This window comes from Rousettus aegyptiacus, unplaced genomic scaffold, assembly GCF_014176215.1.
Source record: "Rousettus aegyptiacus isolate mRouAeg1 unplaced genomic scaffold, mRouAeg1.p scaffold_m13_p_8, whole genome shotgun sequence".
NCBI classification, from domain to species: Eukaryota; Metazoa; Chordata; class Mammalia; order Chiroptera; family Pteropodidae; genus Rousettus; species Rousettus aegyptiacus.
This window is the reverse complement of record NW_023416311.1, coordinates 68,298,964-68,324,862: the sequence shown is the minus strand read 5'-3', so window position 1 is coordinate 68,324,862 and position 25,899 is coordinate 68,298,964. Positions and strand designations below refer to the sequence as shown.

At 38.1% G+C, this 25,899-nt stretch overlaps 2 protein-coding genes across 3 annotated transcripts in view; both read left to right on the top strand.

Annotated features, from left to right (window-relative positions):
• The window catches only part of LOC107501533 (corticotropin releasing hormone binding protein), an 88,740-nt gene that overhangs the window by 25,583 nt on the left and 37,258 nt on the right, over positions 1 to 25,899 (top strand). Inside the window, exon 1 of one of the 2 annotated variants that reach the window (XM_036225608.1) lies at positions 2,629 to 10,165. The exons of the other annotated variant lie outside the window; for it this stretch is intronic. Within the exon in view, the coding sequence (XP_036081501.1) occupies positions 10,157 to 10,165 (9 nt within the window). The 5' untranslated portion in view covers positions 2,629 to 10,156. Of the gene's footprint in view, positions 1 to 2,628; positions 10,166 to 25,899 lie in introns of those variants that run through there. 2 annotated transcript variants of the gene reach the window in all.
• Positions 18,159 to 20,806, top strand: S100Z (S100 calcium binding protein Z). The gene is given in 2 exon segments (XM_016127781.2): positions 18,159 to 18,499; positions 20,604 to 20,806. Coding segments are annotated over 2 exon segments (249 nt in total). The 5' UTR covers positions 18,159 to 18,355; the 3' UTR covers positions 20,709 to 20,806.

The following is a 25,899-nucleotide window of genomic DNA, read 5'->3' as shown; positions in this document are numbered from 1 at the left end:
AAATAAGAATGAATGTGTATGTGTATATAAATACATATATGTGCATATATATATCAACTTCTAAGTCAGTTCATATGTATCTTAATCATGATTTTTAATGACCAGATAGTCCATGTATGGATAATTATAATTTCATCATTGCTTTATTGAAAGGTAAGGTATTTTTCTTGGTTCATTTTTACTGTCTTTGAATTTACATTAAGAAGTATAAAAGAAATGATATGAGAAATAGAATCATAAGAATGTTTGCTGAAGCATAATCTCTTCAAATGAGCCTTTAAGAATGGCCCACGAAGTTCCTAGTCTACCTGAATTAGGCCCCTTTGGATTTCTGAGAAACTGGTTCTGAGCAGAGAGAAGTGCCCTGGATGTAGTTGTCTTTGGTCTTGCATTAGAGGTCTTATTGTGGTCTGGTTTTTCTAAATTCCCAAAATTTTGAATATTTTGCATACCATCGGCTCCATTTACTAAAAGAGGATTCTCTTAATTTGAAAGCAAATGTGGATTTGCCTCCTGCTTGGCAGGACCCAAGCTAAACCGACTTGATTAAAGTTGTTTTACTGGGTATTTCCTAGTCTGTCACTTCTGTGGGTTGCAGGGGAGTATCAGCCAAGATTTCATAAATCCTGGGGCTATAATCTCATCACTATGCATAGTTTAGTGATTACGTCTTTATGCCTGTAACTTTAACCCTTTGGAGGGACCTAAGAGGACTGGAATGAATATATTACCAAGTTAAAGGTACAGTTGGTCACTGCTGTCCCCTGGCCTCATCGATTAAAATTACCAGTTTGTACTGCAGAGTTTGAGTGTCTTAAAAGAGAAGTTTCTGATTCTACACTAGTCAAAAGCTTGTTTCTAGTCTTCCCTCACCCCCCAGTTCTTGGAACTTCACTGAGGTGATTGTTCTGTTTAAATGTAAATAATTTATTGAGGGAGAGTATGAGTAATTCTGTGGTTTGGATAAGGACTGCCTTGCCTCTACCAGTTAGTCAATCTATAGAATATTTCCCAGCGTCTGTCTTTATTGGTGAGAAATTAGGCACCAGTGCAGTTATGAGCCCCCTGCAGAAACCACAGCCCAAGCCTGCAGGCTGCATCAAAACACTCTAAGCTGACCATCAGCACCTAGCAATAGTCTGAATGGCTCCTTTGTTCGTCCAACAGTTATTGCAACACTATTGCCTTATTAAATACAAATAATTAAATCAGGATTCCCATCTTAACAGTAGTCCAGTAATGGGGTTGATGTTCTAAGTGAACTATGTTAGTATTAAAAACAAAAACAACCAATCCGCCAATATTTGGCCCACTCAAAAAAAGCCTTTAAAGAATAACCTATTTCAAAACTATGTTTTCAGTGTGGGAGAAAGTCAAGGAAAACAAAGGACAAAAAGGCTTAGGAAAAGTCCTTATTGTGGCCTATCCCTCTTAACACCTTTGCTTAAACCTAAAAAGTAAATAATTTAAGACCATAAAAATAATTAGTTCTTGTAAATCGAGAATATAAAAGCATATATAACCCATCACATTAGAACCCAGTTACTCTCTTTGTGTATTCTTTGAGATATTTCTGTGCATAGTACAAGCATGTGTACCTACATGCTTTTATAGTGAAAATGGAGTTATATATTATATTTATACATAAGCAATTAACTTAAAATATAGTGGCTTCAAACAACAAAAAACATTTATTGCAGTTTCTATGGGTAATAATGAATTCAGGAGCAATTTAGCCACATAGTTCTGAGTTGAGGATCTCATGTTGCAGTCATCTGAAGTCTTGACTGGGTCTGGAGGATCCACGCCCAGTGTAGCTCCCTCACAAGGATGGCAAGTTGGCGCTGGCTGTTGGCAGGAAGCCTCGTCTCCTCTCCATGTGAGACTCTACAGGGCTGCTCGAGTGACCTCATAACACAAAGGTTGGCTTCCCCCCAAATGAGTGATCCAAAAGAATAAGAGGGAAACTGCAATAATGCCTGTTAGAACCGAGTCTCAAGTCACAGGTTATGTCCACCACACTCAATGGTCACAAAGACTAGCTCCAATTCGATTTGGGAGAAGACTGCGTAAGCGCATTTGGAGACAAGGATTATTGGGGGCTGTTTTGGAGGCTGGCTACCACGATATGTATGTTGTCAAAAAAGTAAAAAATAAATGGAGCCAGAGCTGCTTTGAACGTCTTATGCCTAAGTCTTTGGAACATTAAAACAGGGCAAAATAACCTTTGGACTGGGCCAAAAGCAACTGTATGTTCCAAAGAAGTGCAAAGATAGCAAGAAAGCAGATAAAACTGCAGGACGGAACTGATTAATACTGGACTGAAAATTATAAACATTGTTTAGAGTTAACAGTACTGTGTTATCTGCACCAATATAAGTGCCTTCCTTCTATTGATGTAACTGATACCCTGCCCTTTCTCATTGCCTATGTCTCCTAATTAGAACATCATTTGGGCTTCTGCCTGAATCAGTGCATCCTGAATAGCTGTTCTTTTAAGTTAATATAAATACATCTTAGATATTATTTTTATATCAGCATTTATAGACTGACATTTTAATGTATCCATTGTCCAGGTACACTGTAATTTTAAAAATCCTCTAACTCTTTAGGTAGTTTCTGTCTTTTTTATTTTTTATTTTTTATTTATTTTTTGCTATCCAAGCAATATTTGAATGAATATCTTTCTATATCTTTACATACTTGTTCATTCAATATTCTTCCACCAAATACTACTCACCAAGCCGTGTTCAAGGCAGTGAGGGATATTGTGGAGAACAAAATAGACAAGAACTCTGTTATCATGGAGTTGACTTTCTAATCCTAGACTGAAGAGAAAAACAATAGTATTAAATTCTAAGGGTAAATGCTAAGAGCATTTTGTATTAGGGGATTAGAGAAGCCTTCAAAGGAGGTAAAATTTAGGTTGTAAAGGACAAGAAAGAGCCAGCCATTTGAGGATCATAAGCAAGGGCTTTCTGGGAGTGAGTGAAGGGAAGATTATGAACAAGAAGGTTGGAGAGATAGGCAGGTGTTGGGCAATTGAAAGATTTGTAAGGGAGTAAGAAGCTTGACTTTCATTCTAGGTAGGATGCTACAGGGTTGTTCTACTGGTAATTTAAAAAGTCACGGTTTACTATGAAATATGGATTACAGAAGTCAAGAGGAGAAGCAAGAAAGGAAATTCCACCAATCTAAGCAAGAAATGTTAATTTGAATTAGGGTGATGATAGAGAAGGAGAGAAGGGAACTAATTTGGGCAGTGTTTTGGAGGTAAAGTTCTCAGATGTGAGGAAAAGAGGAACTAAGGAATTCAAGATTGTACCTAGATTTTTTGCTTGGTGGATTATGGTAAAATAATGAGTGAACAAATTTAGGGGTTGAAAGTCAAGAGTTCTATTTGGCCATGGCATCTAGAGTTTGAGATGCCTATTAAGAGATCCATGTAGATATCTGAATCTAAGTTTTGTTTGTTTGTTTGTTTGTTTTTAAATAGTGCTCAGAGTTGGAAATACAGATTTAAGCATTTGTCATGTCACTGGCACTTTTAAAGCAAAGTTCTTGGTAAGATGCCCGAGGGGAGAGAATAGATGAAGAGAAGGAAGCCTAGGTCAGAGGCCTTTGGCCTGTACACCTTTGAGCAGAAAAGGAGCCAAAAAAGGACTGAGAAGGACTGGCTGCTGGGAAGGGAAGAAAGGCCAGAGAATGTGCTGTCAGGGAAGCCAATGGCATAAAGGAGAGTGGTCAATTATGGAATATTACTGAGAGATCAAGCGAGGTTGAATAGAGAAGTGACTGACTATTGGATCTTACCACTTAAAGAACATTGGCGACTTTGACTAGACCCATAACCTCAGTGGTGTGATAGGGATAGGAACCCAGAATGAGGTATGTTGAAGAAAGAATGAGAAATAAGGAAGTGGACACAGTGACAGTAGATGATCCCATACGGCAAATAAAATTGTGAAAGGGAGCAGAGGACTGTGGAGCAAGAGAGGCAAAGAGAGTGATTCTGTTACCTTAAGAGTATGGAGATGAGAATGATTTAGGAGAGATTGATGATGGGAGTGTCTTTGGATATACTGTATTTCCAATTGCCCTCTTGAGATGACATACCAAATTGCACACTTGTCAATAATGTCTCTACCCACACCACTGTAAACACTGAGTTTACATGGTCTTAAATGCTTGCCAATCTGAACGTCACAAATTTTGAGTGTAATGATCATGCAGAGCTATGAGCATGTTGGAAAATATGAAACTACGTCTTTCCTCCTTTATTTACTTTTGTATTTGGGCATATTTTTCTTCTGAAACTCAGTGACAATTGAAAGTGCTGGCCTTGGAGGAGAAATTCTGCCCCGTTTCTCTTTGTATTATCTCTGGAAGGAAATCCAAGTTATTCTCTATCATTCTTTGTAAAGAATTTGAGGGCATGGTTGCAGTTATTACAGCTGGTATTTAAGAGCTTGGAGTCCAAGCCCTAAAGATGTGAGATTAATTCTCAACATTGCCAGGTCTTGACTCAGGTCCGAATTCCTCACCCCAGCTTCCCCATATAGCCTAGGGTGAATGACCTAAGTCCATAAAAGGGTTTAGTTATAGCTGATATGTAGCACTGGATAGATAGACTTAATTATCTAATGCTGAGAAAGCAGTTTTAGCCAGACCTTGTGTTCTGAGCTCTTTCAGAAGCCATCTGGGGATCTCATGTTGCAGTCATCTAAAGTCTTGACTGGGTCTGGAGGATCCACGCCCAGTGTAGCTCCCTCACAAGGATGGCAAGTTGGTGCTGGCTGTTGGCAGGAAGCCTCGTCTCCTCTCCATGTGAGACTCTACAGGGCTGCTCGAGTGACCTCATAACACAAAGGTTGGCTTCCCCCCAAATGAGTGATCCAAAAGAATAAGAGGGAAACTGCAATAATGCCTGTTAGAACCGAGTCTCAAGTCACAGGTTATGTCCACCACACTCAATGGTCACAAAGACTAGCTCCAATTCGATTTGGGAGAAGACTGCGTAAGCGCATTTGGAGGCAAGGATTATTGGGGGCCGTATTGGAGGCTGGCTACCACAATATGTATATTGTCAAAAAAGCCAGGGCTGCCTTTAAAGTCTTATGGTGCTTGGGCAGAGTATGTGCTAATTAATGTTACTACTATTATTTTAGTTTAATCCAGTTCTTGTCAGGGATTGAGGCGATATGGGAGTATGAGTAAGGTTTGCTGAACATTCCAGGGACCTGGCAGTGGGGCATCAGAGGGCTTCCCAGAAGGACTGATTCCTGAGGAGGACTGAGCTGAGTAACTGAGGATCTCAGGAACAGAGTGTTAAGTGTGAGATGAGATGGGTGGGGCAGATGAGTTGGGTTGGAGCACTTCAGCAAACTTACACTTAACCCAGAGATGGTGGGTACTCTCTGTAAAGTTGAGACAGGAAGGAGGTCAGGGTGCATCCTGGCATCTGGGGGAGGCTGATTTTAAAGGTCAAAGTGGATACAGGTGGTGAGTTGGATCGCTTACAGTAATAAAGACCAGACATGGCAAGGGCCCAAACCATTGTGCTAGGGATGGAGAGGAGGGATTGGGAGGCCAAGGAGGCAACTGGTTGAATGAGAGGAGAGGGGAGCAGACATAGCATGACACTCAGGTTTCTAGTTTATACAATCAGTGGATGGGGGTATTGCTGTTGTTTGAATTGGCTGACGATGAAAGATTCTGCCTGGAATAAAGGAGTGAAGAGGCAAGGGAGGAAAATGATCAATTCAATCTGGTGTGACTTGGGATTTTGCGACACCAATGAGTTATCTAAGGGGAGGAGTCCTATACTCAGTTTATTTATGCTCTGCTCTGTCCTGGGTAGAATTTAAAGTGATATATAAAGATACATAAAATAGAGTGGGATGTTATAAATTAAGTAGGAGAGAAAGAAGAAAGAAAAACAAAGATGGAATGTAAGACGGAGGAGTGAGAATGCAAAATACACTGCAGAGAGCAGAGGTCACAAGCCGGCAGCATTTGGCTAACCTCTACTGTTTGGATTGGCCTGCAGTCTTATGTTTGTCTCTTTGTCTATTTTTGGTTGGCTTTCTTTTTTCTTTTCTTTTCTTTTCTTTTCTTTTCTTTTCTTTTCTTTTCTTTTCTTTTCTTTTCTTTTCTTCTTTCTTTCTTTCTTTCTTTCTTTCTTTCTTTCTTTCTTTCTTCTTTCTTTCAAGTTGTCTTACAGTTCAAGTGTTCTCAAAAATTAGAATTTCTGGCTTTTTTCTAAATATTGGAAGTACTGGAATCTCTGAGCCATATTCTAATCTGGCAACCATAATCTGGATCTGAAGAGCAGTCATCATTCTTAAGAGGGCCTGGCTTCTCCAATTTACCAGAGTCCTGTCCATCTCCCATTGTCTCCTCAACACTGATGCAGAGTGTCAGTCCCATTTATCATCGATTATTTCTCTGAGCTTATATCTCGATCAAATGTGAATAAAACAAAAACAAGTCAAGACCTTTCTTATTCTCACTCTATTTTGCCTGCTTACATCAGCTGCCTGGCCACAGAAGCAGACTGACTCTCACTATTTACAGCTGTTGCCCATTTTGATCAGTACCTGTATTGTACCTGTTGTTAAACAATTTGAAAGTAACCACTACTATAGATATTTGAGTTTATGACAGGTGGTAGAATCATGTATTTGGCCTATATCATCTCCAGACTTTACTCTAGGCCTTCTAGGAGCCAAAAAAAGTGAGGACACGTTACCAGCCTCGCAATTCATAGTTTTTATAAGATGATTGCTCAGGCCAATCAAGACTCTTCTTAACACAAAGACCACACCAAAATTTCTCTTGAGAGTGTCCATAGAGAGGGAATGCTGTGTTCAAACAACATTCATCCCTAGAGTGTATACAAATCTAAGGTTGATTCCAGAAGCATCCTTCAACATAATCAAGTGTCTTTGCCCCAAAGCACAACTACACAAGCAATTTTTGGGGAGACTGGTCTAATACAGTTCAGTAACCAAATTCTCCACTGAGCTAATACAGGAATAATTTTAGATCATTTTAGACTATCTGTAGAAATTAAAGTACTCCATAAATTTGCTATAGATGATCCAAGGATGTGATGCTACCTTGTGATTTTCAGGGCACAGTCAGGGACGAGAGACAACACACAGAAGATAGTGAAGAGAAAAGATAAAAGGTCTTATTTCCTTGATGATGTTGCTGAAACACTGAAATAACCAACCCTTATCGTAAAAGATAATACATCTTTATTATGTTTAAACTACATTTTTTTAGTCATTCTACTACATGTTGACATATTAATACATCATAACTAGTACAGCCCATAACCAATTCAAGTCCAAAGTAAGAGCAATAAAAATCACAATCTAATTTCTCCTCCTAGGAGTGTAAGTGTAAAAGTCAGAGGCAAATGGCTATAAAAACACAGGCATGTCATAAAAAGTTGCAGATCCATATTATAGGAGATGGAAATAAAATAGTACTGATATGACTCTCAGGTCAGGATTGGGGAAATAGACGTGGAAACTGGAATCATAGTGTGTAAATGAAATCATCAGTGTAGATGAAATTGCCTAGGTTAACCACATAGAACAATTGAGAATACTCATATTTAAAGGACAGGCATTAGAAGGCAGAATCCTGCTGAGGAAAGAACACACGAAGAAGAGTTACAGAGTTGGGAGAAAAATCAACATAGCAAGAAGTCATGGAAACCAAGAGAAGAAGCTTTAGGAAGGCAGGAATTGGAAGCAGTGTGAAATACAGCCCACTAATATAAGGACTTACATATATAAAATAAAATCTGGGCTTCCACACATATCGCTCAGAGACATCATTCTGTAGATAAAAATTTCCCTGCGCCATTCCTTTCTTATATTTAATAACCAAACCTGGAGTCTTCCATAGGAACTTTCTTACCTAAGATTTTTAGAAGTAATAAAAAGCAGTTTGTAATAAAATTTTACTCCGTGAGCTCCTAGGATTTTCCTTAGTTTTTGCCTACCATTTTCCCAGCCAATTCTTAAAGTGGCTTCCTGGAAGTTCTTATAACCAGAATTTGAAACAATAAAGCTTTTGTTTGCTGAAAGATGGAACTGCTAGAGCCAATTTCGATTTGTGTTATCTTTTGATAGGTAGAAGAGGTGAAGCCTTCCTTGAGGCAATTAAAATGGAGTTCTAGGATATGTGCAACCCGAAGGATATCTGACACACTTAGAGTCCTTTATTCCTTCTCAGTTTTCCCCCATCACCCTCAGCAGTCCAGTCATGGCACAGACTGGCTCAGGGAGCATCATGCCAAGAATAAGGTGAGGAAAAATGGCTGATTAACTGAGATCCAATGTGTTCATCATCCAAGGACAAAGATAAACGGGGTGGGTCTAATCGTCACAAAGTCTAAAACAAAATTCTTCAGAAGTAGCCTCTAAACTTCCATTTTACAACTATAAATTTATGTTTATAAATGAATAAGGCTGGGAATTTTTCAGTTCACATTCCTTTAAAAGGACACAGAAGAAACAATCCTGGTAAGGTTGTAACCTGGAAAGAGAAATGTCTCAACTTGTTGGATACACAGACTCTAAATCTATAAAAATATTATTCAATTGTAACCAATTTGTTTTGGTGGAGAACAGTAAATGTTAAAGCATGTGATGTTCCCATAATTAGGAGCCAAATCAAGATAGGAGGAATATATCATTATTATATGAACATTGGAACTCGGAGTTGAATAAGATCCAGATATTTAAGCCAGTTTTACCAGCACCAGTCTTTTGGAGGCAAAGTATTAAAGCTCTCTCTCTACCCCAAAGCAAATAGTGCAGGATCTTCACACTGAGGACCTTTTAGCTCTGCTTGAAAGTAAGGAGCCTTAGTCATGTGGAGGTGAATGCCAACCTCTTGGGAATCCAGTGTGCTAGAAAGATACAACCACAATTAACCTTTGGGACTTTGAGTAAGTTTGTAACTTAATCCAAAACTGGCAAATCCAGTCTATCAAGATCATTCTTTGTGGAGAGAGTCTAAATGTTTTTTGTGCCCAGGGCCAGGCCCCCTGGAGATTCGGCCAGCTTGGCAGAGTCTGTCTTGAATGGGATGAATTAGTCAGGGTTCTTATGCAAGCAATGGAAGCTGACATTGGGCAGAAAAGGAATTCCTTGACATGGACATAGTGGCTCACAAAACTCTTGTGAGAGCTGTGAAGAAATAATTCCCGAGGCGACTCTGCAGGAAGGGTGCCTACACCAGGAACTCTAGCCTCATTTGTGGCAGAAATAGAGGAAAAATAGGCTATACTCAAGATCCAGTTTCCAGAACAGAAAACTTTTAGGGTGGCTGTTTATTGAAGGAAGCTAGAATGGAGTGAGGAGAAACCTTTCTCCCTGGAGACTCTGAGATGGACCTCCCTCTCGGATGCTGACCATGGGACCCTGAGAAGGGGATGGTGGAAGGCTTTTGGAATTCTGGGCTGCATATCACGAAAACAGATTCATAACACATGTACTAATGCTTTTCAATGAACTTTGGAAATAATCAGAGAAACTCTAATAAAGCAGATATTGCTCAGGGGACACAAAAGAATGATATAAAGCAGTGCTGCTCTGTGATCCAAAGTGATGCTTTTAAAATCTGAAAAAGTGATTTTTGGTTAAACTGTGATTTTAAAAAGCCCTATATTAATTCTATTAAGATTTTCAAGAAGGTCACTTGCAGAGAACCGAACCTATTGTTGTCACTTTAGCTAAGTTTCTAGTTCTGCTTTGTGGAAAAAGGAGGAAACAGTGCCCTCTTCTGTAAGAGCTTGGCATGTGTATGCTGAGACCACATGAGAATTTCATCACTCACATTTTTATTTCTGAGAAATTCTAATGAAAGGAATATGTTTATTTATATTGCACCATTTTCCTGGTCATATATAAAAGACAATAAACGTTCAACTAAAACTGTGTTAGTTATCTACTGTTGTATAACAATTTATCCCAGATTGAGCTTAAAACATTTATTATCTCATAGTTTCTGCAGGACAGGAATTTGAGAGCTGTGCAACTATGGCTGTGGCTTGGAATTTCCCAAAGGTCAGGTGGCAGTCATCTGAAGGCTTGGCTATGGCTGAAAGATCCGATTCTAAGGGGCTCATCACATGTGGCAGGTTGGTGCTGGTTGTTGGCTAGAGGCCTTTGTTCTTTGCTACATGGATCTCTCTGGAGGGTCTCAGTGTCCTCACAATATGGCAGCTGACTTCCACTAGAAAGTATGGTCCAAGAGGAAGCAAAGCGAAGTCACGATGTCTTTTATGCCCTACTCTCGCAAGTCACACGCAATATCCTATAGGTAACACAGGCTAGTTCTGTTTAGTGTAGGAGACCACACAAAGGTGTGAATACTGGGAGACAAGGATCTTTGGGGACTGTATTGAAGGCTGGCTACCACTGGAAGCATTGTTGCGGAGAATGGGTAAGGTTTTAGTTGACAATGGAAGTGTAATTGTTGAATTTGCTAATACCTGGTCCTGACAATAAACGTGAGCTGAGGTTCAGACCTGTGGCGTGGATGTGTGCTACTTGCCCAAACACATTCCATCTGCTTATTTTCAATGTGACTGGCTAAGGTTTAGACCAAGATTCACCTGCCTCTTTTGACTCAAGAAAATATTTGGTCAGTTAATGAGCATTAATGTTCTACAGCTTATTCATCAATGTAAAAAACTCAGTTTCACTCTCTATTTTCAGCAAAAGAACTTGCTTGGCTATCTTCTCCCAGTAATTGATTTCAGGGTTTAACATCCTTCATGATTAGGGGATATTTTTATTTCTTTATTATTATTTAAGTTATTCTTCATCTGATTGTAGCGGTGACAAAAAGCAAGTGGCATCTTCTCTACGCAATCCTTCGTATACTCAGTGCCAGTAAGTGACTCCTCTTCCTCCAGTGAAATAAGTCTAGTGTTCTTAACTTTTTTCTCATGCTGACATGAATGGGAATTCTGTGCGTCTGTGTGTGTGTGCACAGATGCGCATGATGTGAACACTTTTTATTAAGGAAAGATTTAAATTTATAGAAAATAGAGAAGTAGAATAGTCTAAAGGACCCAGCATGCAGATTCATCAGTTAAATGGCCAATCTGGTATAATCTCTGCCCACTTCCCATCCTACCACCTACCTCCCACCCACTGAGTCATTTTGAAGCAAATTGCAGAAATAGTCTCATTTCATCCAGGGAAATAAATGCTTGACTTGTGAAAGGAAAAATATAATATTTAAACTCTTGCCTTTATCATTTCTCTTCTTTCTGACTCTTAGCTTTAGTCTATGGGTAAAGGGCAAGATAAAATGCTTTTAATTCAGCATAGGCGACGTTATTTAAAGGACGGAGAAGGGAAATATCCTTTCCTAGTTCCTGGAATACAGACATCTGACTTTCCTGGGAGAAATGTGTGGCAAATTCTCTACACCTGATTTTCTGGATCACAAAGATGAGGAGAAAAGTGTGCAGTCATGGCTCTCCTTGAAGTTCCTTGCGGGACCTCTTCCCTTTACTTCACTGTCTGAATTGTTTGCCGAAGGAGGAAAAACACGCCAGCCCACTCACACACACGAACATGCCCACTGATCCTTAAACTAACTTTGGAATAAGAAAAAATTTTAAAGGAAGGAACTTCAAGCGCATTTTGCCCAAGGTTGTCATTCTCCTTTTGTCAAAAAGGAGGCCCAGTTATATCATATACCTTATGGTTGGCTCAGTATTTCATAATACTGTGTAATATATTTTTCAGTAATATTTTGAGCATTTGTCTTGATAATCTCTTACAGACTATTTCCAGCACTGGGGAAATACTTTCTGCTTAACAGTGATTTTGAAAAGGACTTTATGAACTGGAACGTGACTTAAGGAAAGGCAGTGAATATTTGAACTTGGGTGGTTCAAATGCCTTCTGTTAAGTCTATTATTTTTAAAACATATTAGGTAATGCCTTTTAAGATGTAAAGTTGAATTTTAAAACTTAGCATGTAAAATTCTAGATACAAAATGACCATGTTATATATATATTAGAAAAGATAAAGAAAATAGGCAAAATGTTATTAGGTGTTTTTTTAAGGGGGATTTCTTTCTTTCCTTTTGTGCTATTCTTTGTTTGTGATAAGTTTAAATCTTTAGCATGGCTAGATTTTACATATATATATATATATATATATATATATATATATATATATATATAACATGGTCATTTTGTATCTAGAATTTTACATGCTAAGTTTTAAAATTCAACTTTACATCTTAAAAGGCATTACCTAATATGGAGATAGATTGTAATTTTAAATGTGTGTGATTACAATTGATATTTTAATTAAAAATGCAATTTAATAGCAGTATTAAATAATTTTAAATAATCCATAATTTTATTAAATAAGTATTAAAACTACTTATAGTTTTCTTCTTTACTATGTGTACACAATTTTTTCCATTACAGCATGCATATGATTTTAATTTTACTATTTTCACTTATTTTACTGGAAAGAAATTTTTTGTATTTCTGTAGTGTTTATAATTCTACTTTTAAATGGCTGCATGATTTTATCTTTTTGTCAGACAAACGGGTTTGAATCTCAGCTTACAATAATCTAGTCATGTGATTCTGGGAAAGTTTCTTTTTTTGAAGTTTTGAGTTATAATTGACACAATAAACAGCACATATTTAAAATGCACACTTTGATAAGTTCTGACATGTGTATATACCTATGAGACCATCACCACAATTACAATAATAAATATCTCCAACACCCTCAAAAGTTTCCTCTTGCCCTTTTTTAGGGAGCTTCCACACATGTAATTATTTTAGATTCATTCATGTCATTGCTATGAAAATGACAGAACATTTGAATAAGATACATGAAAAGATAAAAACTAGGAACTTTTGAATGAGGCAACTTGGCCTTCCATTTGACTCAGGCCTTGTCCCCAGAGACAGATACTTCTGGGAATTCATGGCAGGCTCAGGTACCCTGGGGTATCCCCAGCCTGAAGAGGCTGTCAGTCATATCTAAATTGGTATCATGGCTTGTTTTCCACATATATCCTTTCTTTCAGGCTCTATAGTCAAAGTCACTTTCAGACAGCTCTACTCTTGGCTACCTGTGGATTTATACTAGCTTTTTTCTCTCTCTAAAATAACCCTTACTTTCAAACTCCCCTAATCTGATATTTCCATTCCTCTCATTCTTTGCACACTAACTTGGGTCTGAAGTTGTACCTTTCAGCCCTAAGAATTATGACTCATACCAGAAATTAAAGAGCAAAATTTAATAATTAATAGAGCAGGTAAAGTGCTACTGGAGGACTCTTCTGTGCTGTAAACATGAGCATCTCCCCTGCCTGCCTTGATTTTGTCACCTGTAAATTTGTGTCCCTAGCCTGACAGAGTTTTATTCAGCCTTTAGACATTATCTTTGTTTCTGAAAGTCTTCTGGAGGGCAGGGGCTGGGGCTGGCTTATGTCACAAATAAACCTCTGAGGAAGGAAGGATCACTCATAAACACAGTTTCAAGGTGTTTTGGGAATTAGGCTTCCAGATGCAGTCCCACAATCAGACACTAAGGGGCAGCATGTATCAAAGGAAACATCTAGCTCTGCTCTTAAAACTAAGTAAAAACCAAATAGAAACTACCTTGCTTTCAAACTCCAGGAACAAAGGATGTAGAAGTCACATTCTTACCTCTCGAATCAGATTACCACATTACAATTTTTTTTTATTGAAGTATAACTCATTTATATTATATTAGTTTCAGGTGTATAACACAGCGATTCAATATTTATATACATTATGAAGTGTATATAAGTCTTTGTTACCTTCTGTCACCATACAAAGTTATTATTGACTATATTTTCTATGCTGTTCGCTACTTCCTTGTGACATTTTCAATTGTAAGTTTGTACCTCTTAATCTCCTTCATTTATTTCTCCCATCTCTCCACCCCATTCCTCTGGCAACCACCAAGTTCTTTGAAGCTATGATTTTGTTTCTGTTTCTGTTTTGTTTTGTTTGATTGGTTGATTGATTTTTTAGATGTCACATATAAGTGAAATCATATGGTATTTGTCTTTCTCTGTCTGACTTATTTAACTTAGCTTATTACCCTTCGTGTTCATCCATGTTGTCTCAAATGGCAAGATTTAATTCTTTTTTATGGCAAGTAATATTCTATTTAAAAATATATAAATATCACATTTTTTTATCCATTATTCAATGGACACTTAGGTTGCTTCCATATCTTCACTATTGCATATAATGCTGCAATAAACATAAAGGTGTATATATCTACACCATTACAATTTTAAATATCTGCTTTATTAAGAATTTTGCCTGTCGACTGAATTTTCCAAGTAAATTAATTTGCGACTGAATATGATTTAAATGTAATATTGCTGAGACCCACATACTCTATAAGACTTATGCATTTTAGTGCATTTATAACTTCAACAGCTTGCCCTAATGATATTTAGTTCTAAATTTGTTATATCCTTTAAAATGACTATATTCTCTCTCTCTCTTCTCTTCTCTTCTCTTTCATGAAGCAAATTTTTTATCTGGAATAAAGGTAATCAGACAGTTAAACTAGATAAGGTTTAACTCTTTGGAGATCTTACAGTTTCCCTCTGAGTTATTTGCTCATTAATCCATCCATCAGCAAAGGTTTCTGAGCATTTTTATTAAATGCTTGATCCTGTGTTAATGCTGTGGAATGCAAAGATGAACCAGATATCAATTCTGCCATCAAGGGACTTACTCAGTCTAGAGAGTGAAGAGTGTATGGGCAGGGAAAAAAGTGATTTAGGAATGTGTGATAAATGCAATGATAAAAAAGATAAGTAGATGCTCTAGGGGATAAGAGAATACAGAGGTAGAGGTTGGGGAATTGGGGAGAATATAAAAAAACTTCTAAGAAATGATATTTTAACTGAACCTTAAGAAGTAGACAGAATTAGCAGTTTAGGTAGTAGGCCCAGAATGTGCCAAGACACAGAAAAATGAGGGAACACAACATTTTGGTCGGTTTGTAGGCAGAGTCAGACCTTTGAATGTCTAGGAGTGAGAGCTTATTTGTGTTTTGTATAAACTACTCTGACAGTGGAATGGAGATCAGAATGGAGGAAAGAGATAGAAAGTAGAGAGAGTAGTAAGGAAGCTATCACAGTAATATAAACCAAAAATAATGAAGTCCTGTAGTTGGTGAAGAGTGGAAAGAAATTGATGAGTTCAACTGGTATTTAAAAATAGTGCCAGAAGCTGGGTGATGGGTGGAATAGGATGACTGAGGTGGTCAGGAGGAGCCGGTTTGTGTGGCATACGTTTTGCTTTGGTCCTAAATGAGTATGAGAAACTTGTGGGATACTCAGGTAGGAATGGGGTTTAGTACACCATTGGGTAGATGGCTTTGGAGCTGAGCAGAAAGATCTGGGCTGAAATATATAATTTGGAGAATGACTGAAATTATAGGAGTAGCCGAAATGCTGGGGGAAACGATGTTTAAGAGCTGGAGAGGCAAAAGCACATTCAGAAATGAGGAGACCCAGAAAAGTGTGGCCACAAAACCATAGGGGTGTTTTTGGATAGGAAGACCCAACATAAAAAAAGATATCAGTGTCCTCTGCATTCTATATATTTAACACAACCCCACTAAAAATAGCAACAAGATTTGCTTCAAGAGCAAGGTTCTTCTGTCATTACACAGGGCCTGGCATAGCATAAGTGCCTGATAAATATTTCTTGACTCTCTGTAGGTAAATTCATCCAGTGGAATAATAAGCAACTTTAATGAAGAATGAGGTAGATCTCTCTGTGTTGATATAGGAAGATTTCTCAGATATCTAGTAAGTGATAAAAAAAAAAAAGTGTATACATGTTGATGCTGTTTATGGATGTTTAAGGCTACATAAGGACATATATGAAATATTATATATAATTATATAAATTATATGCATATATTTTTGTAAGGATAATAACTGACATATACATAAGCACTATGTTCCAGGCATGCATATATATATATATATATATATATATTTATATATATATTTAAATTAGTTTCAAGTATATAGTACATTGGTTAGACATCTATATAGTTCATAAAATGATCCCCTGAATTACTCCTTCCTCTGGCCCTCTACCTAGCCATCATATTAACCTGTCGGAATGGCTATTATCAGTAAATTAAAAAACAACAAGGGTTGGCAAGGATGCAGGGAAAAGGGAACCCTCATACATTGTTGGTGGATTGCAAATTGGTACAGCCGCTATGGAAAACAGTATGGAGGTTTCTCGAAAAATTTAAAATGGATATACCTTTTGACTCAGCAATTGCACTTCTGGGTATTTATCCAAAGAAAACCAAAACAATAATTTGTAAAGATCTATGCTCCCCAATATTCATGGCAGCACAATTTACAATAGCCAAGATATAGAAGCAAGTTAAATGCCTATCAACAGAAGGTTGGATAAAGAAGTTATGGTTCATATATACAATGAAAAATTATTACTCAGCCATTAAAAAAATGAAATCCTACCATTTGCAATGACATGGAGGTTATTATTCTGAGTGAAATAAGTCAGAGAACGATAAATACCATATGATTTCACTTATATGCGGAATCTAAGGAACAAAAAGAACAAACTGATTCAGGCACGTATTTTAACTCATTTAATCCTTTCTGCTGGGGAGGTACTACTGTTATCCCATTTGTGCAGATTGAGAAACTGAGACACAGAGTGGTAAATGACCGGCCCAGGATCACACAGCTAGTTGGCAGCAGAGGTGAGAGTTAAAGCCAGCGAGTCTGTTCTCGCCCCCACATTACCACCCCTCACACAGGGGAGGGTTAAACGGAAGCAATGGGGGCTGATGAGGGTGGAGAATGATGGGGAGAGGATCTTACTTTTATTTCATACACTTGAGTGTTCAAAATGTTATTATCGCTTTAAAATATGCATTGTTACTACTAATAAAAACTAACTTAAAAGTATTTTTGAGAATTGGGCTTTAGACATTCGGTGAGAACATCCCTGGGGTCCTTAATGGAAGGTTTCGGTGGAGTGTCCAGGTGGTAAGAGGGAGGGGGACCATTTGGTTGAGGATTTACCCCAACAGGTTCATGGAGGGGAAACAAAAAGGAGATACGGTTTGCTTTTCGTATAATTTCAGTGCTGAGAGGGCAGGCGCAGTGGCTAATTTCTGGCTTTGGTTTCTCCAGGGATTCTTTTTCTTTGTCAAGCTTCTCTTGCTTGGAATCCCGCCCTCACTCCCTTCCTCATGGATTTCTGCATACACAGCTGCTCTGGGCTTTATTCTATTTCCATTTTTTTTTTTTTTTTGATTAGGCAATACAGTCCTATAACAGAAAAAGTTAAAATGAGGTGAAAGGGGGTAAATGAGAAGTCATATTCCCAGCCGCTCTGTTCTACTCTCTTTTGCCTTGTTTCTCAGAGCTACACTGTTTATTACTTTCTCGTGTGCCCTTTTCAGCGACTCCTTACTCAAATGCCAAGTATATACATATATTCGTTTTTATTTTTATTCCTTCTTACACAGTCAGGACCCTGCTTTGTACCTTTCTAAATCAGCACACGTAGAGCTTTCTCATTATTTTTTTTATAGCTGCACAACTGTCCATTGGGTTATTTTAACTACTCTGCTCTGAGTTCATTTTCTTGACCTTGCTATTGGCTTTGCTGAGCAGTTTCCAGGTTTGAACCAGTGGTTTTTCTTTGCTACTCTATTTTTAGAGTTTTTCCCCCGTCATCAACTTCCTAGCAACTGACTGCATTTCTACTCCCAATAATGAGGGATTACTGAAGGCTTCCTTTTTCCTTCTCTTTGCCTTCTCCTCTGATGCACACGGTGGGCACCGATGCTTCCTTAAGGGCCCTTGGGACAGCAGCTCACATCTGTTCCTTCTGGTGACTAAACACAGGCGCAGAGACACTTCTATTTGAGTCTTTGTCACAGGTAATTTTTATCTTCTTAGGAATAGGTGTGCCGAAGTGCAACCCCCAGGTATAAATGAGTATAATTTAATTGTAAACACCTGTTGACAGAGCTGTGCATTGGCTGAACAGGTACAAAGTTAGGTATTTTCTTCCTCTTTTTTGTTTATTTTTAACCTATATTTTACTATGACTGTATTTGTCATCTGATTGCTAACTTATGAACACATAATATTTATAACATTCTGTTTTTATTGAAGTGTTGATCTCCACCTCTCCACTCCCCACCCCACATCTGCTTATTTTTAATAAGTCCCTGAGTTTGGTGGCCTGCCCCTAGACTAGTCAGTTCTGCTGCCAACATGCCCACCCAGCTGGAGATGGTCATGGACACCATGATTAGAATCTTCCACCGGTACTCTTGCAAGGAAGGGGACAGACAGATACAAGCTCAACAACGGGAACTGAAGATGCTCCTGTAGTGAGAGCTCACAGAATTCCTCTTGGTGAGTTCAGCTTTTCTGTCCTACAGTCAAGGATGGATGAGGTACAGTTCCAGGGATAGCCTCTGTGTACACAGTCTCCTATGATTCTGCCTCAGACACCGTGTAATTTATATTGAGGTTCAAAAAACAGGAGAAGCAAAAACGAGAGACCTTGTTTTCTGTGTAAGTCTGCATATAACCTTTTGCCTGTGGTTTATGGTTTCCAAGTGTTGGAAATTATATTTGAGGCTCTCATATATTCTTCAACATTCTGATGCAGGAAACAAAGATATAGCTAGTTATAATTTAATTATATAACTAGTAACTACAACTGTAGTTATAACTAGTTACAGTAGTTATACCTGAAGCTTTGTCAGGTGTCTATAAATTAATATTGTTTATTGAGCCAGTAATGAAGCCTGGGATACTTTATGCTGTGGTGGCAAATTTCCTAGTGAATAACAAATACTTAGTTTTGTCAGCCAGACACTAGCCGATTGGGATTAACGGAAAGGGTGTGTGACCAGTTGGGTAGCAAACAGACTCACATCTCAAAATAGCCAGGAGTTCAATAAATCTACAATAAATCTTACAATGGAGTGTTTGGGGCCTCCTCTGAGGGAGACGCTTCACTTTGATGTTTATGGAGCTGCCTGAAAAAAAGCGTTTCCCTTGCATGACGACATTAAGACTATAGTGTTAAGAGTATAGTGATTGTAATTATGACACTCTTCTCACTCTCTATAGGGAAACTTTAAGGAAAATTTTTTTAACATAGCAATTTTTTAGAAACTTTTTTGTAATCCAAAAACAATTTTATTTTATTCTCATTACATTGGTAGAGCAAATGGTAATTTATAGTTTCTGCTAGAACTTTTTTTTTTTTGTGGTGTAATTGACATATAACATTATATCAGTTTTAGGTGTACAACATAATGATTCAATATTTGTATATATGCAAAATGATCACTGCAATAAGTCTGGTTACCATCTGCCTCCATACATAGTTGCAAATTTTTTTCTTGAGGTGAGAACTTTTAAGACTTACTCTCTATAACTCTCAAATATATGGTATTATTAACTATAGTCACCATACTGTATATTAATATCCTAATTCTTCAAAATACCTTTTTAGTTATTATAGGAGTCCTCAGGAACTTTTTTTTTTCCAAATTCAGTTTGGCTACTGTATAATATGACATTTAGAATAAAAGGCTCAGTCAAACTTGGCACCTTGATTTATTCAAGTAAAATTTATAATTGTTTTTGATCAAGTTGATTTTGATCAATTTAATTTGCTTCTAACTGTTTAATAATTGGCAGCTAATGAGAGGGCAGTGGGGAATTCCTAGAGGAAATGAACTACTTCTGGAAGCATTTATCAATCGCTAATCATAGGAATGGTGGATACTTCACTATCCCACCCTGATCTCCTCTGTGGGCTCCTTGCTTTACTTTCCACTGTAAAAGAAAGCAGTCATTTTTATAAGATCTACCCTTTATTGGGTGCCTCTTTTTTGTGTCAGGTATTGTGCCTAGTAAGGCTGCCAGATAAAATATTGTATGTCTCATGCGATATATTGAAAAATTATTCATTGTTCACCTGAAATTCACATTTAACTGCTCATCCTGTGTTTTTATTTGCTAAATATAGCAACCTGGTACTAAGTACTATTAGAAGTATGTTCAAGTATTCACCAAATTTGTGGGGAGATATTATTCTCATTTTATATATAAGGAAATTTAAAAATGTTAAATGATTTGCTCAAAGTACTATTGTTGGTACATAGTAGAGCCACTCACTATCCTCTTTTGCTCTTATCCTGCCTCCCCATGTCCTGGCCCTTGACCTGTGATGTGTAGTAAATGCATTTTCAGCATCAGCTCATTTTGTTGAGCTGTTGTTTGCTCTTGGTCTTTAGTTCTGAGCCACAATTACATGGCCCTGGGACAGAGGGCTAAACTCACTTAGAATCTATGCCTGGTCCAAACCTACCTGAAAATATTGTCCTTAGACATGAAAAATAGAAATAAAAATCTTAATATAAATAAAAGGAAGATGTGATTTCAATTGTCATTATGAACTAAAGTCTGGGAGTTAGAAAAAATTTTTTTTTCCTTTCAGTGCTAAAAGGACCCTTAGTTGGTTGATAAGATAATGCAGGACCTGGATAACAAAGTGGATTTTAATGAATTCGTGGTCATGGTGGCAGGTCAGACAGTTGCTTAAGTTAGATTCTGTTTCATGCAGCCAAACACAATCTCTAATGTTTAGATTGTTGGTTAAGCAGAGGATGCAATTAATAAATAAGAAAGACTGGGGGAAGAGCAGCTTTGGTGTAGAGACATTGGGGGAGGGGGGAATTAGTAGCTCTGTTTGAGATGCCTAGTGGATATCCAAGTGGAGATATCACATTGGTAGCTGGATATATGATCTAGTCTGGAGCTCAAGGTAATGAGGGGACTGGAGATACAGGTTTGGAAGTCATTAGCATCTAGATGGTATTGAACCACAGAACCAGAGGAGGTCATTTAAGATGAGACTGTAGATAGAGAAGAAGAAAGGTCTAACAATTAGCTTTGAAGAGAATGAGGAGCCAGCAGATGAGACAACGAAGGCATGTCCAGGGAGATAGAAGGAAAACAAGGAGGGAATGGTGTTTCAGAAGCCTAGAGAAGAAAGTATTTGAAGGAAAGAGGGTGAATTCCACTGAGAGGAAGAGTAATTTGAGCATGGGGAACTGACCATTAGATTTGCCAAGATAGAGATGATCAGTAACATTAAGGACATTGACCAGAGTGATTTTGCTTACAGAAGTGCCTATCTTAAAAAAAAAAAAAAAGAGAGAAAAGTGCTTATCTTTCTGTCTGGCTGACAGTAGGTGCTTCAACAAATGTTTGTTTAATAACTGATGAAAGAACTTGCTAATTGTTGATTTCCCAGTGTTAAGAACTATCTTTTTTTTTTCTTTAAAATAGAATAATGTTTTTTGTCTCTCTCAAGCCAATTCTGAGTAGATAGAACAGGGAGAATTTAGAGGTCAGAGCATTGAAGAGAAGAAATATATATCCTTGGTGTTACTTACTCCTTCTCTTGAAAGGTTGGAAGAAAGAAATGAGAAAAATAATTGAACATATATTTCAGAAGTGTTTAGGCTTTTTTCTTACAAGAAGTCACACTAATTACTCAGAGAAATCTGAATATTTCTCAGGGGCCTTTAAAATTTCATTCAATTTGATCCAAAGTTTACATATTCTAGAATGGATCACCAAATTATGAAATGTAAACCCAAAAATTTCCTCACATTCTATTCGAGGAAGGACATTTTCAACATAGAGAAATAAATGGAAAAACAATGTTTATTTCATGGTGTTTCTAAATTTCCATCAAAAGTGAGGAAAAGCAATTTACGTATCAAATGACATTTCGAATGAGTGAGAAATTACAAGATGTACCAAAAGCTCTTCTCTAGTAAAGACAAGGCTTTCTTTTGTGTGTGTGTTAGGTACATATGATAAGTTTGTAGGAGGCAAAATTGATTATTTCTTCTGTCCAGAGGCACTGGCCTTTGCGTTTGCTGGGGTTTTAAAAAACTTTAAAGGACACTTAAGGGTCTTTTCTGAATTAGCACATTCTGATGTGTAACATTTTCCCAATGTCGTTATTGGAATGCCCGGCTTCGGAGAGACAACAGCCCAGGTCTGCTTAGGGGCGTGGTTTGAGATATGGCTGACAGTGCAAATAGCTAGAAAGCATTAAACAAAAACTTTAAGCTTTTATTATTAAACTCTTCCCCTTTCCCCCAAGTATAAGGGGGTCAGGAAGGTTTTCCAGAGGGAACACCAGGAGTCAAGTCTTTGATAAAGCAAAGACATGGGGGAAGAGAGCACCTGGGCAAAGTCATACAGGCATGAAGCAGCAGTATATATGTTCAGGGAAGTGCAAGTGGTTTGGGGCACCCTTGGGTGCAGGCGATGGGGCTGGAGAGGTACAGGATTCAAAAATCAAAATGGGCCTTGGATGCTAATGCGAGAAATTTAAAATTTATCCTGAATATTATAGGAAACCACTGTGGAATTTTATGTATTTTTTCTTCTTACTTAGAGCAGGTTTATGTTTCAAAATATCTCCCTAAAGTTTTTAAATCTTTAAAGCAGTTGTTTTGAAATCTAATTTTACATTACACTCACCTGAAGTATTACTAAAAAAAATATAGATGAATTAGCTTCACCCAACAAACATTCTGATTCAATTGGTGTGGGGATAGGAGCAGGCATAAGCATTTTTTAAAAAGCACCCTAAATACAACCTGGGTTGAAAAGTACTGCTTTTATGGCAAATCGCTTAGTCACATAATGAGATTAACATCTGGCCGAGAAGTTTCTAGGAGAGCAGCTGTTGCAACTTTAATGTGTATATGAATCACCTTGTTACCGGAGAGTGAGGATCCTCTCCTGGCGTGTTGTCCAGGTTCTTGATGTCTCAAACAAAGAATTGAGCAAGACACTGAAATACGGTAGAAAAGTAAAGCTTTATTAGAAGGGAGAGTACACTTCCAGACGTGGAAGCCATCCTGAGTCCTGAGCGAGAGAAGTGTGGCTCAAAGGCCTGGTAACAAAGCCTTTGAAGGTTTTATCCCTATTTGCTGTGCATGGTTACTTTTCATAGAGGAGTGGGCTTCCTTGATTGACAACTAAGATTGACAGGACTCAGTGATTTATCATTTGCTTTCTGCACATGTTCGTTCCCAGAATTCAGTCTGTTATAATGATATTAATGGCTTCTGGGCATATGCATCATATTATAATGGTATAATGAGGCTCAGGTGAGTTGAAGATCATTTGGGTCTTTATTGCACAGGTGTGAGTGACTAGCTTAAACTGGTACCTAATTCTCTGCTTGTTTCTTTGTGAGTTAAAAAAATGCCTTCTGGCTTGCTTAATTGTGGGCAAATTAAGGCAGACCCCTTCTGGGATAGGATGACCTCGATGTCATTGCAGGCAGACACGAAACTCCTTAACTTTCTTGCCTAACTCTTTCCTAAGAGCCATGAACCCCCCTTAAAATTAGTATGGATGTTGAAGGACAGAAGGTCTCTTCTTCTGTATCTGCTTCCTGCTGAGAACGGCTGTTGTTCCTGCCTATTGGGGTTTCATGGAGCTCTTTCCCTTTCTGCCTTAGTTAGGGTGGGGTCTTGAGTTTCCTGATGAAGTGCCACCTCAGTCCCTAGACAAGGAAAAGAAGATACAAACTGGTTATTTAAATCATATATCTATTAATTTCTATTATTGATTTGCTTATTAAGTGAATAAAGGGAAACAGGCTTGGTTAATATATTTCTTAAAGAGAAAAAAAAACCTTTGGCCTAAAGTCCTCTCCCCTCTCAGACTATAAGGGCCCTATTTGACTTAACACCATTTCTGCTAACAATGGGCTGATGACCCTTATCAACAGCCAGAGGATCTGAGTCACCAATTTGGGGTAATTATCAGGATTTGAGGGAGAGAGCCTTTTTCCCAAAGAAAGGAGGAAAGAAAACTTAACTAGGTTTACTAAAAAGATTAAGAACTCTGCAAGAGATGTCCTTTATCATTTCCTGCTAAATGATTAACAATTTTACAAGTGATGTCCCATATCAACCTGGGGGTCTGATTCTGTGTCAGTAGGTCTGGGCTGTGGCCTGAGATTCTGCATTTCTAATAAACTCCCATGTGATACCAACGGTACTGATAGAAATGGTCTGGATGTTGGATGAGCAGGAGAGGATTTGGAAAGAGTATGGAGGTGTCATTTTGGAAGTGGGCACTTGTAGAATAGCTCTCCCTGGGGCATACTCCCTTTGGAAGGATATACGACAAAACAAGGACATTAGGCACAGAGAGGCCCAAGGAGAAGTGGAGAGAGGTGGGAGAAGCCAGGAAAGAACATTCCCAGGGCTCCGGAGGGAAGGACTGCCACCAGACCGCCTCAGGTCAAAGGTCTTGGGCAAGTTATTGAACTTCTTAGTCTCGTTTTTCTGGCCTGTCTCAACTAGGGGCACTCATTAAACATTGGGATTCCCAGGCCCCACCCCAGTCCAAAGGACTCAGAATGGAGAGGGAGTGTAGGTGAGAATCTGCATTGATAGCAAGCAATCTAGGTGATTATTATGCATGCGTAAGTAAAATAGCAAGCACCTAGAACATAGCAAATAGCTTTATAAGTAACTGTGGAGGTGAAAATGATGGTAATGGTAACAAGGAGAATATCTCTGGTCTAGCCTGGATTCTACAGCACATGGGTTTTATCGAACCTACTCTCTCAAGTTGGTGCCTACTAGAGATGTCCACCAGCTACCTGCCACAGGAAGAGGCTATTTTCCCCCCTTGACTTCTCCAGCTTTTTCTAAGAGTTTCTTTTCAAGGAATAAAATGCTATGTAGTCATTAAACACGTGTTTTCAAAGAACATTTACTATGATGGTACATGTGTATGATATAATATTAACTTTAAACAACAGGATGTTTGATATGGTCCCAATTTGGTTTACAATAAGTGTCGCAGCATGAGTTTTTAAGATATTTGTTTCTACTTGCAAGTTTCATTTTCTTTATCTCAGTTAAAAAGAAAAGGGCCTTCTTGCCAAGGAAGGTCTGTGGTGGGGTGGAAAGCAAAGTCGCCTGAAAACTACTTCTCTCTCTAGCTTTTATTTTCAAGAGCCTGATCCGGTGAGGCAAGTTTTAAGAGATGACTCCAAGGAAAATGTCTAGAGAAAGGGAATTATCGCTGAGGAAAGGGTTTCCTGGGAGACTAAAAAGAAATTCTCTGTGAGCTCCAGAGGAAAGAGAGAGGTTTGCTGGCCTCAGAGCATTCTCATAACCTCTCCCTAGAATCCTCTCTGGTATCTCAATTTTCCTCAGCCTCCCCACCTTCTTGAATATTTATCACCCACTGGAGGTGGGTGATCAGCTAAGGGTGCATTCTGGGTTTCTACCCTCTCCTTTTACAAGTCTTGCATTGTGTTCTCCAACTTTCCTTTGGAATGTAGCATTTATTGGCTTGAGGCCTCAGCCAAAATGCCAACATCCGGTACACATACCCTGCAAAAAGACCGGAAGGAAGATGTTCACCATGGACGGTGACATTATAGGTGATTTTAATGTTTTCTTTATACTTTTAACTCATTTCTGATGTTTCAGCAATAATCAAAAAAAATGTTAACGCTAGTTTTACATATCTTTAATCTTCCCTTGCTCCACTCTTATGAACTAAATCATCTTTTTCTACGAGGCACTTTCTCAGCTGTGCTTTGCCCTTACCACATTCCCCTCTGCACTGTAGTATTTTTCTTTTTAACCCTAGCACCCAGGGTAGTACCAACAAATCAGAGAAGTTAAGCACACGCTTTTCGAAATGAGCCTATCTTGAAAATGCCAAGGATT